We start from the raw sequence: 20646 nt of genomic DNA, 5'->3' as shown, positions 1-20646 counted from the left end.
GCCTACAGATACAGTTTTCCTCAGCTAACAATCCATCACAATTTCTTCTATCGGATCGTTTTCTGATACTCGCCTTTGCTTGTTGGTTAGGTTGATCTTGGAAAACTACGCCTCCATCATCATAATCGGAACCCATTCCAGAACCTCTTTCGACCTCTATGGTACTCTCGCCGGAACAGACTGCTCTGGTCAACATCATGGTTAACATCAAAATCCGGATCACAGTCTCTTGGGGCAAGTCCATCTTTGAGGAGAAAAATAGAGAAGAATGAGAAGGGGGAAAAAGAAATTTTAAGGAAGAGGGGATGGGAAGTGGAGAAAAACAATAAAAGGGAGAGGGGAGTCGACAACTGCTTTCGGTCTTCAAGGCTCAGGTGCCGCCTCAGTCCTCCTGGAACAGACACTCCAGTGATACAACCTCTACCGTCTGTTCCTTATCACGGGATTTCTCTGGATCAGCAACCTTCTTGCAGTGGGATGAATGGACCCAGGTCTCTCTCTCAGCAACCTTCAATGCTGTGGTGCTAGTCAATAAGATCTGGTATGGTCCTTCCCATCTATCAATAAGACAACCTGAGCGTAGAAAATTTCGTATCATTACATAATCCCCAGGTTCAATGTCATGACAATTACTACCTGGTAAATCAGGAATCACCAACTTCAGATTATCATTTTGATTCCTCAACTGCTTACTCATGTTAATCAAGTATTTTACAGTTACTTCATTGTTACATTTCAAATCATCCTGAGGGTTAATCATGACATGCGGTTGTCGACCAAACAAGATTTCAAAAGGGGACAGATTAAGAGGGGACCTGGGAGTGGTTCTGATGCTATACAAAACAATGGGTAAAGCTTCTGGCCACGTCAATCCTGTCTCTGCCATTACTTTACTCAATTTATTTTTAATAGTGCTGTTCACTCTTTCGACCTTCGCACTCGCCTGTGGACGGTACGGAGTGTGCAGCTTGCTATCAATTCCCATCAACTTACACATTCCTTGAAAGACATCACCGGTAAAATGGGTACCCCTATCACTTTCAATGATTCTAGGGATACCATATCTACATACAAATTCCTGCACAATTTTCTTAGCTGTAAACATAGCGGTACATCTTTATCCAATGCACAGTCAGCTAAGAATTGAGTTGCGTCGACATTGGAAGGTAAACAAGCTCTTAGCAGTATCTGCCAATCCTTGTTGTTGGGTTCTACAGTGTTACCTAGATCCCTGATGTATTTTTGGCTAGCAACTAAGTCTTTCCTGGGGTCAGGAAATTCGGACACTATTGTTCTTAATTCCATTCGGGAAAATGGAGTGTACATGGCAATGTTCCTTATGGGAGTGGCTCCAGACACATCTGTTTTTCCATTGGGAACTGCTATTACCCTTACAGGAGCAATTCTAACAGCCTCTTCCTGTGTAGATTCTACAGCTTGTTGTGGTACAATTGTTTCAGTGTAGTGCATGGTGCCGTACTTACCCGTTGACACGACCTCACCTATCCCTCCGCTAGGGGCCTTCGCTAATCTCGTGGGTGTTGCTGTGCCTACTGTGGTCTCTGCTATGGTGGCTGCAAGAGAGAGAGCTGAAATTGTTGTTGAATCGTCTTCTTGATCACACTCCTGAGGAAAGTTCAAAACAGGGTACAACTTGCACGGGTTAATAATTGCATGAGTTACTTGGTTAACATCATTAACATTTACAGGGTTACTAAGTGTTTGTGTTTTACAACCCAGTGCGTTTCTCTCCGCAATCAACTTCTCTCCTGCTATATATGGTGGTGGCGGGGCTGTTGCAATCAATTTTCTGTTAGGACCAGCCCCCGCCGCCAGAGCCAAACCTCTCTGTATCTCACCTTCCTGGTGCCATAACTGTAAATAATCATGATGCTGAATTCGTCTCTTTGTTGATTTTATGAGACATATCCTCCTCCTTAAATTTTGTAACACTTCTGTGCTGAAGCTACCTATTCTTGGGAATTTGTCCCTGTCTTGTACAGTCATTCTCTCCCATTCATCACATAAAACCTCTGTGTGACTTCCGTATTTTTCACACATGATGTACCTTGCCGACCCTACTGGTCGGTTCTCTGAATCAACCCGAACCGAGGTTGATCGCCCCCTACCTGAACAACTGGCCCCCATAATCTGCAGGTGTTGCTTACTACTCCTGTGATCTTTATATCACGGTCTTCAGCGAACCCTTACAGCAAACCAAATTATTCACAATAGGCCGGCGGTGGCGGTTTACCGAGTACCCCACTCACTCGCCCACCTCGACCAATACGACCTGATCACACCGATATGGTGCTGGCGTACTCGATACAGGGCCCCTATGGAACCTTCGGTTTACTGGAACATATGAGGGTTACCCGCAGGACACTTACTCTTTCCAGTAAAGGTGGGGTTGTTAGATAGTTCCTGAGTGACCAGCGAACTTCCCTTCCAAAAATAAAAAATTACACAAATCACGTCAGAATGTACAAATAGCGTTTGTGACCACTTTACTCTAATGGTATTAGGTCAGATTACTAACTACTGCACACAATTACGTGCGGTACAATCGTTCAGTACATAAGCACTACTTGTCATGTACTGAAAGATCAATGGAATCGAAAATTTCGGCTGCGAATTCCTTCAGCATGAGCTTGTATGGCCTATATGGGTTCTGCACCAACACCCCAGGCGTTGTGCCTCTTGTACCTTTATAGCGGACCTCTTTGTCTATTTTACCTGTTACCTTATGACCTCCTGGTCTGTTACCTTATGACCTCCTGGTCTGTTACCTTATGGTCCGCTATACTCTAATGCTCAAATATTATTTAACCAGGGATGCCTCCCTAGCCACCGTATATGTCACTTACACGTATGTTCCTTGACGAGTACCCGACTTTCCTTTTGGTTCAACCTCTAAGTTATATAAACTTATGTGATAAAAACACACTCACTCAACACATGTACACTTTGTTTCTATATCTATTTCTGCGCAGAAATTTTCTTCAGCCCAGCTGTGTTACCAATTAGGAGCAGGATCTGTTAAACTAAATTTCAGATTTTTTTTTTCCAAAAATAGATTTGCGTTATTTACCGCGTCGCGTTATTTATCGCCTTTGCGTTAATTATCGCTTTTGCGCTAACTATCGCTTTGCGCTAATTCACCTTTTTCGTGACTTTGAGCTACGTGGGCGTAACCGGATGCTACGTTGCGTAATGTACGCTGCGTGCGTCTGCCTTTGGATTGCGTACGCAAGTCTTTTGTTAGGGACACGTGTACGCAAAACAAAGATCCACCGTAACACAATTTCTACTTTTATCAATGTAAATGATCCCTGATCATCTACCGCACACCACACTGACTGCCTTGTCTCCCAGACAAGCCGTGTGTTGGTCTATACTTTAACTATTACCTCTACTATGAAATAACAGCAAATCTCTTTTAGCACTTTCTATCAACTATAAAAATTGGCAAACAGGAATAGTGATATACGAAATCGAAAAAGAAATGCAGATATAGGTATGCGTGCGTGTGTACGCAAGACAGAAGAGAAATAAACTGTTTTAAAAGACACAAGCGTTTTGTTCTTACTTCCGGTTCCCGGATTCCTTCAGCACTCTTTATCTAAGCGAAGCAGACGCTTATCTCGTCAGCACTGCGAGACAACCTCCCACCCTTTGCTGGGGGGATAATGTCTGCTGATCTACCTAGTGCAGATATGAGAAGGATCGGATGAGCCCCCAATTGACAATACTAAATTCTTTTGTCGTATGAACAACCCTTAATGAAGTCTAAGAACACTGTACGCTGTTTACTTAAGAAATACCGTAAGGGTACGCTAGTTGCGTAACGATCGCTCAGCCGTAGGCGAGACGCTCAAGCGTCACGTTCGCTCACGGCCCAGTGATCACAGGACAGCACGTTATTGGTTATGTCTAGAGTAATGATTCGCTATGGCGTAGCGTACGCTCGAGACCACGAGGAGATCACCAGCGGCGCAGACGCTCACAACGCTATACCTTTATGTATAAACGTTATACCAATGAAATACACTGAATACCTTAATGTGAATACAGGGTGTAAGTGCAACCTTGTGTAACCTGACTAACTACAAAGCTGCTTGAGCGTCACCGACGCTCAAGTGAACAATTAACACTATAGGAAATACACAGATACTGGTTTAGGGTCCAAAGCCTATTAACTGTATTATATCTAATATACTTGTAAAAGGGGATAACAGTACAAATGATACACTACAATATAACAGATACTTCCTAACCAAAATACAATACTATCTAATACAATTCAATACTAGTCTAGGGGAGATATGAGGGAAAAGAGAAAGGAGAGAGAGAGAGATGGAGAGAGAGATGAGAGAAATTGGCTCACAGTAAGACAATGATTACGGAGAGAAAACTTACGCACAAGGGGAAACGATCGCATGCGCCTGGACATCCAGCACCCGATTTTCAGCAATGAGAACCGTTGAAGAGTGAGAGCTGGATGTGGTCGGCCTGCCTATTTATGCCCCACACACAATGCAATCCAATGGTCCCTACAATCTTGTCGTCCATTGGACACAGGAATTCGGCTTCGCATCATAACAAAAGGTCATAGGTTGATTCATACAGGTGGGCTGTGACGATTTCCAACAGCTCAGGTGGGTGGGAAACTGGGTTTCCCGCCGCATACCTGAGTATGAGTAAATAATAGAAATGGACATAAACTTCTTATGTCCATAACTATCCGCACGAGCGATTAATACGCTCCAAACCAACACCGGAATATTGTTAATTAAATACTCTTCCGATGGGTACCAAACACTGCTATATGATTCCTGTTAGACCCTTCGTACAATACAAAGAGGGATTCCTCCGTTCAGGGACGTTCTATATTAACCAAACTTTCAGGAACCATTAAAGGGATCATGATCTATAAACTACATTAATTATGAAAATGTGTAACGAATGAGTCGCACGCTACGACTACATAAACTCTACCGTAAATACGCATACCGTGCGCCCGCGGGTGCACGCTATTGCGGGTATGCGCCTTCACGGGAGAGCGTACGCATGCGCAGCGCGGACCAGCGTGAGGTGCAAATATGGCAGCATGTATAGAGATATTTTTCTGACTTTGACACTATACTCAACCTCAAATCTTTGAACAAATTTGTGAGAGTATCCAAATTCCGTATGGATACTCTGCGCTCTATTGTACTGCCTATGGAGCCCAAGGACTATATGGTATCCCTGGACATACAGGATGCTTACCTGCACATACCTATTGCCATGTCACATCAGCAATATCTGCGGTTTGCTATTGGCAACCTTAATTTTCAATTCCAGGCCTTACCTTTCGGACTGACCACAGATCCTCGGATCTTCACCAAGGTCATGGCGGTCATGGCGTCTCTTCTCTGCCGTCAGGGTGTCAGGATCATGCCGTATTTGGACGACTTGCTGATCCTGGTGAACTCCTCCCCAGAGGTTCTTCTCGGTTATCTGGAACTGACTGTTCAATTCCTACAAGCCCATGGGTGGCTCATCAACTGGAAGAAGTCCTCGCTGGTCCCTGCTCGGAGCATGGTGCACCTGAGGGCACTGCTGGACACACACAACCAATGATTATTGTTGTCTCCAGAGAAAGTCCTGAGGCTTCAGGACAGGATCAGATACTTCCTCTCTCGCCAGAGAGTGTCGATACACTCGGCGATGCAAGTACTAGGCCTCATGGTGTCGGCATTCGACATGGTAAAGTTCGCTCAATTCCATTCCTGCCCTCTGCAACGATTATTTCTTTCCAAGTGGAACGGCCTACCTCACCAGATCAGGTCTCACATGATCTCCTTGACTCCGGAGGTTCGTCTGTCACTGAGCTGGTGGCTACAGGACCAACAGTTGAGCAGGGGCTGTCCCTTCTGGATCTCCAACTGGGTCCTCCTAACAACGAACTCCAGTCTGCAGGGTTGTGGCGCGGTGCTGGAGCAACACTCCCTCCAGGGTCAGTGGACCAAGGAGGAATCTCTCCTTCCGATAAACATTCTGGAATTGGGGGTAGTGTTCAATGCGTTGACACTGGCCCTGCCTCTGGTACAGAACAGGCCTGTTCAAGTACAATCAGAGAACGCCACCACGGTGGCATACATAAATCATCAAGGCGGCACTTGAAGTCGCATGGCAATAATGGAAGTGTCAAAATTTTTCCAATGGACAGAACGCCATCTGCTAGCCATATCGGCAGTGTTCATTCCGGGAGTCCTCAACTGGGAAGCGGACTTCCTCAGTCGTCAGGACGTACACGCCGGAGAGTGGAGTCTTCATCCCAAAGTCTTTTAACTCCTAGTGGACAGTTGGGACCTACCAGATGTAGACCTGATGGCGTCTCTACACAATCACAAGGTTTTGGTCTTCGGAGCAAGGACAAGGGATCCTTAAGCGGCGTTCGTGGACGCACTAGCAATTCCATGGAACTTTCGGCTGCCATATGTGTTCCCTCCAGTGTCACTCCTGCTGCCCAGGGTAATACGGACGTTAAAGCAAGAAGGAGGAATACTACTTCTAGTCGCTCCAGCGTGGCCCAGACGGCACTTGTTCTCAGACCTGCAGGGTCTCTTGATAGAGCATCCTCTTCTACTTCCTCAACGCCCTGACCTCGTTCAGGGCCCTTGTATCTACCCAGACCTGGCCTGACTGGCTTTGACGGCGTGGCTCTTGAAGCATTACTCCTGGGAGCAAAAGGATTCTCTGTGGCGGTCATTCAAACGATGTTGAAAACCCGTAAACCAGCTTCGGCTCTGATTTATTATAGGGTCTGGAATTCTTACTTCACTTGGTGTGCTGCTAAGAATTATGATGCGTATACTTTCAAAACTTCAAGACTTTTGGCTTTTCGCCAGCAAGGCCTAGACTTGGGCCTTCGTCTGGCTTCCCTCAAGGTTCATATATTTGCCTTGTCGGTGTGGTTTCAGAGGAAAATTGCGTCTCTTCCTGACGTTCACATTTTCACTTAGGGTGTTCTACGGATTCTGCCTCCCTATGTACCTTCTGTGGCTCCATGGGATCTGTCTGTTGTCTTGAATGCCCTGCAAGAGTCTCCATTTGAACCTCTTGAGTCAGTGGAACTTAAATGCCTTACGCTTAAGGTCATTTTTCTGTTGGCTATTGCCTCTGCTAGGAGGGTGTCGGACTTAGGCGCTTTATTATGTCGTCCACCCTTTTTAATTTTTCACTGTGACCGGGCTGTTCTTCAAACTTGCCCTGGTTATTTGCCTAAGGTGGTGTCATCTTTCCACCTTAACCAGGAGTTTGTGGTTCCGGCCCTCACCTCTACTGATCTGTCCTCCAAAGAAAAATCTTTGGATGTGGTACAGGCTCTCCGTGGGGGAAATTTACTAAGCTCCCGATTTTGACCGAGATGCCGTTTTTTCATCAAAGTGTCATCTCGGTAATTTACTAAACACTAATCACGGCAGAGATGAGGGCATTCGTAATTTTTTGCAAGTCCAAGTAAAAAATTACGAATGAATACACCATCGGTCAAAACGCGGCTGTTTAAGTATGAATCTCGGTCATTTACTAAGAAGTGCAAAGCAAAAAACAAACAAACACTGCCGTGAAAAATTACAACTCGTAAAAAAGTGCTAAAAAAAAACAGACCTACTTTTTTTTTCCGTGATTGGATAGGCATGCAGGGATCCATGAGATCCGTGCATGTATATCAGTGGGAAGGGGTGGGAAAGTTGTTATTTTATTAAAAAAAATTGCGTGGGGTCCCCCCTCCTAAGCATAACCAGCCTCGGGCTCTTTGAGCCGATCCTGGTTGCAGAAATATGGGGAAAAAAATGACAGGGGTTCCCCCATATTTAAGCAACCAGCATCGGGCTCTGCGCCTGGTCCTGGTCCCAAAAATACGGGGGACAAAAAGAGTAGGGGTCCCCCGTATTTTTAAAACCAGCACCGGGCTCCACTAGCTGGACAGATAATGCCACAGCCGGGGGTCACTTTTATATAGTGCCCTGCGGCCGTGGCATCAAAAATCCAACTAGTCACTCCTGGCCGGGGTACCCTGGGGGAGTGGGGACCCCTTCAATCAAGGGGTCCCCCCCCCCAGCCACCCAAGGGCCAGGGGTGAAGCCCGAGGCTGTCCCCCCCCCCATCCAATGGGCTGCGGATGGGGAGGCTGATAGCCTTTGTTGTAAAAGAAAAGATATTGTTTTTAGTAGCAGTACTACAAGGCCCAGCAAGCCTCCCCCGCATGCTGGTACTTGGAGAACCACAAGTACCAGCATGCGACGGAAAAACGGGCCCGCTGGTACCTGTAGTACTACTACTAAAAAAATACCCAAAAAAAGACAAGACACACACACCGTGAAAGTATAATTTTATTACATACATACACACATACATACATACATACCTTAAGTTCCCACGCAGGTCGGTCCTCTTCTCCAGTAGAATCCAAGGGGTACCTGTTGAAGAAATTATACTCACGAGATCCAGGGGTCCAGGCTCCTCGGGAAATCCAGGGGTAATCCACGTACTTGCATAAAATAAGAAAACGGAAAGCCGAGCCACGAACTGAAAGGGGCCCCATGTTTTCACATGGGACTCCTTTCCACGAATGCCAGAAACCCACTCTGACTGATGTCTAAGTGGGTTTCTTCAGCCAATCAGGGAGTGCCACGTTGTAGCACTCTCCTGATCGGCTGTGTGCTCCTGTACTGAGTGACAGGCGGCACACGGCAGTGTTACAATGTAGCGCCTATGCGCTACATTGTAACCAATGCTGGGAACTTTCTGCTCAGCGGTGACGTCACTTTAGGTCAACCGCAGGGCAGAAAGTTCCCATCATTGGTTACAATGTAGCGCATAGGCGCTACATTGTAACACTGCCGTGTGCTGCCTGTCAGTGAGGACAGGAGCACACAGCCGATCAGGAGAGTGCTACAACGTGGCACTCCCTGATTGGCTGAAGAAACCCACTTAGACATCAGTCAGAGTGGGTTTCTGGCATTCGTGGAAAGGAGTCCCATGTGAAAACATGGGGCCCCTTTCAGTTCGTGGCTCGGCTTTCCGTTTTCTTATTTTATGCAAGTACGTGGATTACCCCTGGATTTCCCGAGGAGCCTGGACCCCTGGATCTCGTGAGTATAATTTCTTCAACAGGTACCCCTTGGATTCTACTGGAGAAGAGGACCGACCTGCGTGGGAACTTAAGGTAAGTATGTATGTATGTATGTGTGTATGTATGTAATAAAATTATACTTTCACGGTGTGTGTGTCTTGTCTTTCTTTGGGTATTTTTTTAGTAGTAGTACTACAGGTACCAGCGGGCCCGTTTTTCCGTCGCATGCTGGTACTTGTGGTTCTCCAAGTACCAGCATGCGGGGGAGGCTTGCTGGGCCTTGTAGTACTGCTACTAAAAACAATATCTTTTCTTTTACAACAAAGGCTATCAGCCTCCCCATCCGCAGCCCATTGGATGGGGGGGGACAGCCTCGGGCTTCACCCCTGGCCCTTGATTGAAGGGGTCCCCACTCCCCCAGGGTACCCCGGCCAGGAGTGACTAGTTGGATTTTTGATGCCACGGCCGCAGGGCACTATATAAAAGTGACCCCCGGCTGTGGCATTATCTGTCCAGCTAGTGGAGCCCGGTGCTGGTTTTAAAAATACGGGGGACCCCTACTCTTTTTGTCCCCCGTATTTTTGGGACCAGGACCAGGCGCAGAGCCCGATGCTGGTTGCTTAAATATGGGGGAACCCCTGTCATTTTTTTCCACATATTTTTGCAACCAGGATCGGCTCAAAGAGCCCGAGGCTGGTTATGCTTAGGAGGGGGGACCCCACGCATTTTTTTTTATTATTTTACAGTGTTTAATTAAAAAAAAAAATAAACCCCAGCACGGATCACACAGATCCGGCCGAGATTGATTGTAAAAAAAGTCGGCAGTGTTTTGCTAATCACTGCCGTAAAAATAGAAAAAAAACCACGAATGACATCGACATCGGAACAAAAGAAAAACCCGAATACGACAGCTTAGTAAATTAGTCGTAATCAATTCAAAAAGTTGCAGTTTTACACTTTCGATGTCATTCGTGATTGAACTTTGACCTGAATCTGGAAAATACGAATCTTAGTAAATTTACCCCCGTGTCTATGTGGAGAGGACTGCCTCCATCAGGAGGTCTGATTCTCTTTTTGTACTTTTTGGTTTTCACAAACGTGGCTGGCCTGCGAATAAGCAGACCTTGGCCAGATGGATTAGAATGGTGATTGCACAAGCCTGTGCACAGGCTGGACTCCCAAATCCTGCTGCTATAAAAGCCCATTCTACTCGTTCTGTTGGACCTTCTTGGGCGGCCCGCCGTGGCGCATCCGCAGAACAATTGTGCAAGGCGGCTACGTGGTCCTCAGTGAACACGTTCATCAGGTTCTATGCCTTTGATACTTTCGCCTCCCAGCATGCTTCCTTTAGACACCGGATTCTTGTGCCTGCTACAGTGCGTCCCCTCCCATGAGGAACTTCTTTAGGACATCCCCGATGTTATTCCCTGTGGAGTCCCAGTGTACCCCGCTGCAGAAAAGGAGATTTATGGTAGACTTGCATGGTTAAATCTTTCTGCAAGGTACACTGGATTCCACAGGGCGCCCACCCTGACGCACTTAGCTTCTTTGGGTTTGTATGGCATTAGCCGCTGGTACCTTCTCCTGTCATGAGAATGTGGTTCTATGTGTCTAACCTCTACTGTCTCTATTTTACCTGCTACTGCATTGAACTGGTAAACGAAACTGAGCTCCAGTGCCTGGAGGCGGGGCTATAGAGGAGGCGGTGCAGTGCATCCTGGGAACAGTCAAAGCTTTAGCCTGGTGGTGCCTCGGATCAAGATCAAACTCTACACCCCGATGTTATTCCCTGTGGAATCCAGTATACCTCGCAGAAAGAGATTTAACCATGGTTAGTCTACCATAAATCTCCTTTTTTCTAAAGACTTTTTCTTTTTTCAATCACACTCCCTTCCCAGCTTATTAAGAAGCGTGGGTCTGGGAGTGTGAGCTGCTGTTGTGCAGTGAAGGCGTGTCAGCGCTTAGGTAGGGAAGCCCCGCCATAGCACTAGCTGATTCTGCCTTGGCTGTAGGAGCTGGACGGAGCTTGGAGAGAAGCCCCATCAGAGCCTCCACATTACAGAGAGGTAAGGAACGGGCAGTCGGCTCACGCTGCCGATGCTCTGTTGGGCTGGTGTTGTTGCTGTGGTTAGTGGGGCAGTCAGCTACTGCTGCTGCCCCTTCATGTGTGGGGAACGTTTTTTGCACTGTGCTTATAACGTATAACCTGCTCCTCTGCTCCCAGCTGCTATCAGATCACTCTGTCACCGCTGGGCACCATCACGCTTCACAGCTCCCCCGCTTTCCGGCTCCCAGCAGCGGTCAGATCACACTGCCGCCCCTGGTCACCTGTCACGCTCTGCACCTCCCCTGCTCCCTGGCTTCCAGCAGCGGTCAGATGACAAGAAGCTGCCGCTACTGGGCGCCCGTCACTGAGCACAGATGCGCTTGGTGTACAATGCGGGGGGAGGGAGGGAAGACATCAGCTGGCCGGGGCTTCCTGCGCTGCAGGATGGTGCCGCAGCTCACATGCACTGCTTTAAGAGGTGGGGGAGAGGTCATGGCGGTCTGAAGTCCAGCGATTCCCCTAAATATAAGGGGTGGTGGACATGGCTATGAGGGGCAAAGCAGGCTATTAATTATTAATTAAGGCTATTATTATGAGTGCTTTCGGGGGTACATATGTTTTACACCCATGGCATAGTCTAATGCACAGGTTCTCAAACTCGGTCCTCAGGACCCCACACAGTGCATGTTTTGCAGGTCTCTTCACAGAATCACAAGTGAAATAATTAGCTCCACCTGTGGACCTTTTAAAATGTGTGAGTGAGTAATTAATACACCTGTGCACTTTCTGGGTTACCTGCAAAACATGCACTGTGTGTGGTCCTGAGGACCGAGTTTGAGAACCTCTGGTCTAATGTATTAATGTTTAGAAAAAAAAAGCACGTGCTGGAATGCCATTATATCTCTACTTCCTGCTTCTTCCTACAGAAATAGGGTGTCTGTCCTACAACACACAGTCACTGGAGGGGGCAGGGGTGTTAGTAGGTTTGCGCAGTGAACACAAACTTCCTAGACTTAGTGTGTACCACAGTGCGGTGCACTCGGTATTATACACACTACAGTTATTTTTTACTGCATTGGGCTCATGATATTGTTAGAACTGAATAGGGCCAGGAGTCAGATAGTGAGGTCACTGATAGCCTGGGCAATGGGGATCTCATCAGACCTGTACGCCAGGTGCTAGGTTGCACTGAAACAGAGGAGCCTCTGACAAAGGATGAGGGTTTATTGCTAGGAGACAAAGGGCGACTGTGTGTTTTCCTTATTCAGATTCTCCTACTAAGCAGTTAGCGGAAGCATGGCTAAATCCAGTTAAACGCTTTTCTGTGACAAAGCGATTTCTATCTAAATATCCTTTCCCACAGGCTATAACAACTAAATCGCCACCGGTGGATTCTTCAGTTTCAAAACTTTCAAAGAAGTTAACTATTTCAGTCCCAGCTGCAGCGACGCTTAAAGACCGTTCGGAGCGTAAGCTGGAGGCCATGCTAAAGTCCATGTATACAGCAGCAGGGGTGTTGCTTAAATCTGCTTTAGTTGGGGTTTGGGTTAACACGGCTGTAGTTGCATGGGCGAAAAGGTCTTTCCTCAGACCAGCTTATACTTCTTACCGATCACATTTGTGAATCGGCTGAGTATTTAGGTACGGCTTCTATGGATGTCGGACACATTAGTTCTCGGATTTCAACTTCAATAATTGCGGCCCGACGGACGCTTTGGTTGCGTTCTTGGCAGGTAGAGGCTAAGTCACAACAGGAAATAGAGGCGTTGCCTTATACGTGCGATGTGTTACAAAAGTGATTTCTGTGATAATTGTTCATCTCAGGTCTCTGGCAGGGATAATAGTTCCGTACTTAGACGACCTTCTCATCAAGGCTTTGTCTCAATAAATACTCTTTTAAAATACTCAAATCATAGGGTCATATAATGTGAAACTACAGCGCTTTCTCAACAAAGTTTCAGAGAGTTCCTGATTTCCACATGAATATTGTAAACTTACAGTATTCCAATATTCCAAAAGAGTCCAGCATACAACCACAGGTAGGTTTTTAAGATAAAATCCTTAGAGTTCAACCTCCGTTTATAACACCTACAGCTCCGTGGGACTTGAATCTAGTTTTAGACTTTTTGCATTCCTCCATTTTTGAACCCTTACAACAAGTGGAAGTTAAGTTTCTAACATGAACAACAGCTTATCTATTAGCCTTAGCTTCGGAAAGGCGTGTTTCAGGATTGGGTGCGTTGTCATGCAACTAGTGTTTCATGATGACCGAGTAGAACTTCGGACGAAACCCGCTTTTCTACCAAAGGTAGTATCTTCTTTTCACATCAATCAACCAATCGTAGTTCCTCTTTTTTCTGAAGGTTCGGGAACTTCAGCTACTTTGGAAGTAGTATGCGGGCTTCGCATTTATGTAGCCCGAACATCAACAGTACGTAAAACAGATACATTGTTTGTTCTCTGTGATGCAGTCAAGATAGGTTGGCCAGCTTCCAAACAGACCGTGGCTAGATGGATTAAGCTGACCATTTGTCAAGCTTACTTTCATGTTAGTCTACAACCGCCTGCATCTATTTCAGCACATTCCATGTGTTCTGTGGGAACGTCATGGGCAGCAGGTCGTGGGGCTTCCACGACGCAACTTTGCCGTGCAGCTACATGGTAGTCAGTGCACACGTTTGTGCGCTTTTACAAGTTTGATACGTTTGCGGCATCAGCATCTAGCTTTGGCCGTCTAGTGTTACAAGTGCCAACCAGCTCTCCCGCCCAAGGGGGAAACTTGTACGTCCCAAGAGTACTCCAGTGACCCCTAGTGGATGAAGAAGAAAAGTGGATTTTGGTACTTACCAGATAAATCCTTTTCTTTGAATCCATAGGGGTCAATGGACGCCTGCCCAGAGCAGTTTCACCTGTCTTGTGGTAAGTTTAGTTTATCTTATGGTAACACAATATCACCGGCTTGTTTGAATGTTTAGGTGAATGTTATCTGGTGTCGTGTCAACTTTCTAGTTGTCAGTTATGTTATATGTAATTCTCCATTGTTCATCCTCTCTTTCGCTCCTGTTCGGCTCAGCAAAAAAAACTGAGGCATCTTGGGAGTATGGAGGGGGTGGAGGGTTAAATATTTAAATGTGCCTGTCCCTGTTAACGCCCAGTCCATATCCCAAGAGTACTCCAGCGACCCTTATAGATTCAAAGAAAAGGATTTCACTGGTGAGTACCAAAATCCACTTATTGATGCTCCCTTTCCCTCTAGATTAAGAATAAACACAATTGCAGCTTGTGTTAAGCTCTGAGAACTTGACCAGGAATCTATGGGTTAATGCACGTTCTTCGCAGGCTTTCTACACGAAAAGATGGGCACGGCCCTTAGAACTCATATACATGGAGTATACAATGCAATATGACCCTGATACTCCAAAAACGAATGTCCTCTGAATGCGATTGTACATCCAGTTACTGATAAATATCCAGTTCAGCAGTAAAAAATTCATTGGGGATCTATTTGAACATTCTCACTAACTGCAAGGCCGTAGCTTACTAGAATGCTTTTGACTCATATTTGACCATGCTGAATGCTGCTTGGAAGCTTTCAGATTTTTTTCTTTAGTTCATTATTAATATATTTCAATTGTTATGTGACTGCTTTTTAACTATGAGCGCTGTTGTCAACATTATCAAAGTTATTTTTAGTGACAACAGTGTTAATTTTGTTGATGAAACTATTGACTAAAATATTCATCGAGAGCAGTTTATTTCATGACTAAATTAGACTAAAGTCTAGTTTAGTCAACTGACTAAATCTTAACTAAAACAAAGCAAAAAAAAAAAGTGACAGAATAAAACTACATTTAAAATTCTTGTCAAACACTGGAAGTAGGGTTTATCATTTTTAAAGAAGAACTGTATTTTCTAGATATTTGCAGAAAATAAATTCCTGCAAAATTCTCAAGGGAATTTTAGAGAAATGTTCTTCAGTAAAATCCATTATTGTATCATTAAACTGTTTGCAAAGCTATGACTAAAACATTGAGTAAAAGTAGACTACAATGAAAACTGAGTTCCACTAGACTAAAATGAAGCAAAACAAAAAAGACAAAAATGTGGCTTTAAACCAAGTACAATTTTAAGTAAGTGACTAAAGCTAAATTGAAAATCCTTGTCAAAATTAATTCTACATGACAAGTCCCATGGCACATGTGTCTGTGTGTATATAAACAGATACGTAAGGAAACACACAGATACTGTACAAGCCATGTGAGAATAGTTGTGCAAGACGTGTGTGAATTCGTAGAGCAAGTATACTCGTACATTTCTGATCCTGTGCAAATCATGTGATGATCATTCAGTTGCTGATTACACAAATGATTGACATTGTGTTAATAGGTATGTGGGATGACAGACGTGAGACCTACATTTCGGAGGTCTCTTCAGAATACAAAAGGGTCCTATGGGAATGCTCATTTAGTGGTTGCTAGAGATCATTCAAGACATCATTTTTTACCTCCATTTGAGAATACTGTATACTGAATACTTTGCCTGAGGGCTTTATGTCTCTAGACCATTAGCTTGCATTTAATGCGTAGTAAATTTAAATAAAGTACATTTGCTTTCTTTCAATTCTTGGGTCACCTTCGGTGTACTGTATTTGAAATAGGTAAATCTCATTGATTTACTGCATAAACACGCCTCATTGACATTACATTTTGGAAGTTATTAATGATACAGAGCAGAATGTCTGTAGAGCAAAAACAAATCTAGATATTGGGATAATCTCCATCAGACAAGCTTTTTTTTTTTTTAATTATGGTATTTTATGTGTTGAGGAGTGGGGAATTATTTCCTTTTTTACCTCTTCTGGATCTGCTCTATAAAGAGAGAGCCAGCTTGTTGTACCTTTTTTAGGCTAGTGAGCTCTATAAAGAGAGAGCCAGCTTGTTGTACCTTATTTAGGCTAGTGAGCTCTATAAAGAGAGAGCCAGCTTGTTGTACCTTATTTAGGCTAGTGAGCTCTATAAAGAGAGAGACAGCTTGTTGTACCTTATTTAGGCTAGTGAGCTCTATAAAGAGAGAGACAGCTTGTTGTACCTTATTTAGGCTAGTGAGCTCTATAAAGAGAGAGCCAGCTTGTTGTACCTTATTTAGGCTAGTGAGCTCTATAAAGAGAGAGCCAGCTTGTTGTACCTTATTTAGGCTAGTGAGCTCTATAAAGAGAGAGACAGCTTGTTGTACCTTATTTAGGCTAGTGAGCTCTGTAAAGAGAGAGCCAGCTTGTTGTACCTTATTTAGGCTAGTGAGCTCTTTAAAGAGAGAGCCAGCTTGTTGTACCTTATTTAGGCTAGTGAGCTCTATAAAGAGAGAGCCAGCTTGTTGTACCTTATTTAGGCTAGTGAGCTCTATAAAGAGAGAGACAGCTTGTTGTACCTTATTTAGGCTAGTGAGCTCTATAAAGAGAGAGCCAGCTTGTTGTACTTTATTTAGGCTAGTGAGCTCTATAAAGAGAGAGCCAGCTTGTTGTACCTTATTTAGGCTAGTGAGCTCTATAAAGAGAGAGCCAGCTTGTTGTACCTTATTTAGGCTAGTGAGCTCTATAAAGAGAGAGACAGCTTGTTGTACCTTATTTAGGCTAGTGAGCTCTGTAAAGAGAGAGCCAGCTTGTTGTACCTTATTTAGGCTAGTGAGCTCTGTAAAGAGAGAGCCAGCTTGTTGTACCTTATTTAGGCTAGTGAGCTCTATAAAGAGAGAGCCAGCTTGTTGTACCTTATTTAGGCTAGTGAGCTCTATAAAGAGAGAGCCAGCTTGTTGTACCTTATTTAGGCTAGTGAGCTCTGTAAAGAGAGAGCCAGCTTGTTGTACCTTATTTAGGCTAGTGAGCTCTATAAAGAGAGAGCCAGCTTGTTGTACCTTATTTAGGCTAGTGAGCTCTGTAAAGAGAGAGCCAGCTTGTTGTACCTTATTTAGGCTAGTGAGACACTGAACCTTTGTGCACCATCCGCCACCATAGAATCATGCACTTACTTGATGCTTTCACTGTCCACTATGGGGAATTAAACAGTGTGTGTAAGTGGTTGGTGTGTTGTAGCTAATTGAATTCAGCGCTAGGGTGCCATGCAAATCCTCATCAGTAAAGATAGTAGAACTGATCTGTTTGGATTGTGCACTTGTCAGTTTAAATAAATGTGGTTTAAATATAGGTTTTCATTCCTACTGAGGGGCAGAGTAAAGAGCCTATTACCATGGTTTGAGGGTCCATAAGGGAGTGGGCAGTGCCAATATGACCCGATTCTATGAGCATCACATTATTTTGGAGCTGTCCCTTCTTCATAGAACATCAGTTGTGTCATTATGCTGTGACGGTGGCTAGCCCTAATGGTACAAAGTACTGCCCTGTCCCCATGAGCTGTCCTCCTGTATCTTCCCTAAAAGTCCGTAACTGAATTTAACTTGTGTCAAGCAAGTTATGCAAGATAAATCCAATTAAACATATCATATTATTGTCTCTTAAGACATAATTTGCTCCTGAAGTATATGTTTCTTTATGATTATTTTCACAGAGGAAACAGCAGATGGTGTCAGCAAGTCTGTTCAACGCGCATTTGCATCAATGCTTGGAGAGGATGATGGCGAGGAAGAAGATGAAGAGGAGGATGGAGATGATACCGGTCAGCAACCATCTGCTGGGGATGTCTTCGCCTTGGAAATGGAAATTAATAGAGAAAACAAAAAGATGATGAAGGTATTTTATAGATTAGGCCAGTGGTTCCCAAACTTTTTTGAATTATGGCGCCCTAGAGTATTAGAATGTATTTCACGGCACCCATAGCCTTAAGTTTCTTATTGAGAAATTTAGAAATAAATATTAAATGAAGTAAATTGTGTTCATATGTCATCCTTAGGTTCAATTGTGTGGTGAGGGACATGATTTGCTTCTGTCTGTCCACATATTTATGATTGGCAGCCACCAGGACTAGGTTTGCCTATTACATTGACCAGACATAATTTAAATTGGTCCTGGACCACCAATCCAGGGCACCCCTGCAAGTGTCCTGAAGCACCCCAGGGTGCCTAGGCACACAGTTTCAGAACCACTGGATTAGGCCAAGAAAACTCCCTACCAAAAAGCGCCAGACAGGACAGACTTAAAGCTAAAAGTTAAATGCATTATTGAATTTGATTTGAAACCATAATTTTCAGCCAGTTTCTTGCTGCTAAACATCAGCTGAATATTATGTTTTATCTAAATATTGGTAAATATACCAGTCACAGTGGGTAGAAATACAATGAGCCCAGGCACCTAAGCTCCTGCAGGTGGCAGTTACCAAAGATGGCTGTAGCAGCACGTGAAGATATTCTCACTGCTCTACTATAGGATATTTACATAAAGGACTCAAGCTATTGGCTGACTAGTTAAAATCTAAAAATAAAAAAAGTAATTTAGAAATAAAGAAATCTCAGTGCCATTTATGAATGTAGGTAACTGGAAAAAATATGTGCAAAATATACTTTGAGCTCTGTGTAAATTTAATGTTATACCGTACTTGCCTGTAAGCTAGATCTTCCTCATAGAATTCACAGATGCCTCTCAGACAAACTAGAATTTTGAAGAGCACCTCGGACTGTTCACAGTGAGTAACGGGTAGCAGCAGGCTGTCTGTCACATTCACATAATGTCACTATCGGCACTGTCGTCTTTATGCCTTGTTTCATCCTGATGCCTCCGGAAAGCCAAGGCAGAGCCAACCTCAATCCCTCCACCACCCACACCTCAATTTGCCGCCTAGCAGGAAATCCACCACTGTGTGTCTTGCAGTTGTTATGCCTGTGTCATAATCTTAATCAAAAGTTGAATGTTCTACAGTGGCGCATTCACTGATTCACTGACTCTTACAAATCCATGCATTAAATAAAATCACAAAAAGAGAAATTGTGCTAAATGACAACTCCCAGGCAAATCAAATAAATGTTTTGATGTTTGTATCCCTTCAGCCTTCCACTCAAGATAAAATATTTTCCCCGCAGGGTTTTTCTCCTAATTAGCTCTCCATTTGCCTAGGTGTAACAAAATAAATGTAGAATCCCCCTTTCTTAGCTTTTGTAATGATTGAAGGATCTCTCCAGTGTGTACATAAAAGAAAGAAAAGAAACACTAGTGCAACACTATAGCACAAGTAGATATAAAGTAATGCAGTATGCACTCACATAAAAAACATGAATAAAAGCATATCTTCTAAACACATCATAGGGATCCTCCTCCCCTTCCCTCGTGTCTCATGCCTACAATGTATGTAGGTAGTAAATGCACATTTAAATAAGTTTGCCGTCACTAGAAACTTACGGTGGGCAAATTTCCTCCAGACTGAAGAACAGTTCCGCATGGTAATACTAGAAACGGGATTTAGGAGATTCTGACCTCTTCCAGCATTACCATACTCAATTTACCTGTTTACTCAGTATTTCACAAATGTCCCTTTAGTTAAAAAAAAAAAAAAAAATACAACCCAAATGCTTAGTTTTCTTTTCTGATTGGCTTATTTTGTATCTTGTGTATTTTTTTTTAAAATGCAAATTTAAAGCACTTTGGGGGATATCCAGTTATGGATTCACCGGGGGCTGTCCAATTATTGGGGGTCATTCCGAGTTGTTCGCTCGCAAGCTGCTTTTAGCAGCTTTGCACATGCTAAGCCGCCGCCTACTGGGAGTGAATCTTAGCTTATCAAAATTGCGAACGAAAGATTAGCAGAATTGCGAATAGACACTTCTTAGCAGTTTCTGAGTAGCTCCAGACTTACTCTGCATCTGCGATCAGTTCAGTCAGTTTCGTTCCTGGTTTGACGTCACAAACACACCCAGCGTTCGCCCAGACACTCCTCCGTTTCTCCAGCCACTCCCGCGTTTTTCCCAGAAACGGTAGCGTTTTTTCACACACACCCATAAAACGGCCAGTTTCCGCCCAGAACACCCACTTCCTGTCAATCACACTCCGATCTCCAGAACGAAGAAAAAACCTCGTAATGCTGTGAGTAAAATACCTAACTGCATAGCAAATTTACTTGGCACAGTCGCACTGCGGACATTGCGCATGCGCATTAGCGAGTAATCGCTCCGTTGCGAGAAAAAAATAACGAGCGAACAACTCGGAATGACCCCCATAACCCGATGCTGGCACTTACTGGAGATTATCTGATGCACATAAAGCATAATCCATGATTAGAGCCATGTTTTTCCGTGATAACACATGGGCTGGATACTTATCCCAGATCCCATGTGTTATCGCCCGAAAATGGGACATTTTTTGGCTAATAAAATGAGCTATAATTGAATAGCTCTATAATGACCATCGATCAAAACTCCTGCCCGTTTTTATTGGCCAAAAAATGAGTGCATGTAACAGCACCCCAACCCATACTTGCCTACCTGACCCTCTCCATGAGGGAGAAAATGCTCTGTTCCTGGACTTTCCTGGTAATGTATGATT

General features: G+C 44.3%; 1 protein-coding gene across 5 annotated transcripts in view; it reads left to right on the top strand.

The window, feature by feature from the left end:
• The window catches only part of GTF3C3 (general transcription factor IIIC subunit 3), a 343614-nt gene that overhangs the window by 57081 nt on the left and 265887 nt on the right, over positions 1 to 20646 (top strand). For all 5 annotated transcript variants that reach the window (XM_063936927.1, XM_063936928.1, XM_063936925.1 and 2 more), the window contains exon 4: positions 17726 to 17907. In XM_063936927.1, the coding sequence (XP_063792997.1) occupies positions 17726 to 17907 (182 nt within the window). The remainder of the gene's footprint in view (positions 1 to 17725; positions 17908 to 20646) is intronic.

The sequence above is a fragment of the Pseudophryne corroboree genome, chromosome 8 (genome assembly GCF_028390025.1).
Source record: "Pseudophryne corroboree isolate aPseCor3 chromosome 8, aPseCor3.hap2, whole genome shotgun sequence".
Lineage (NCBI taxonomy): Eukaryota > Metazoa > Chordata > Amphibia > Anura > Myobatrachidae > Pseudophryne > Pseudophryne corroboree.
Note: the sequence above shows the minus strand (reverse complement) of the source record. Positions and strands in the feature narration are given on the sequence as shown.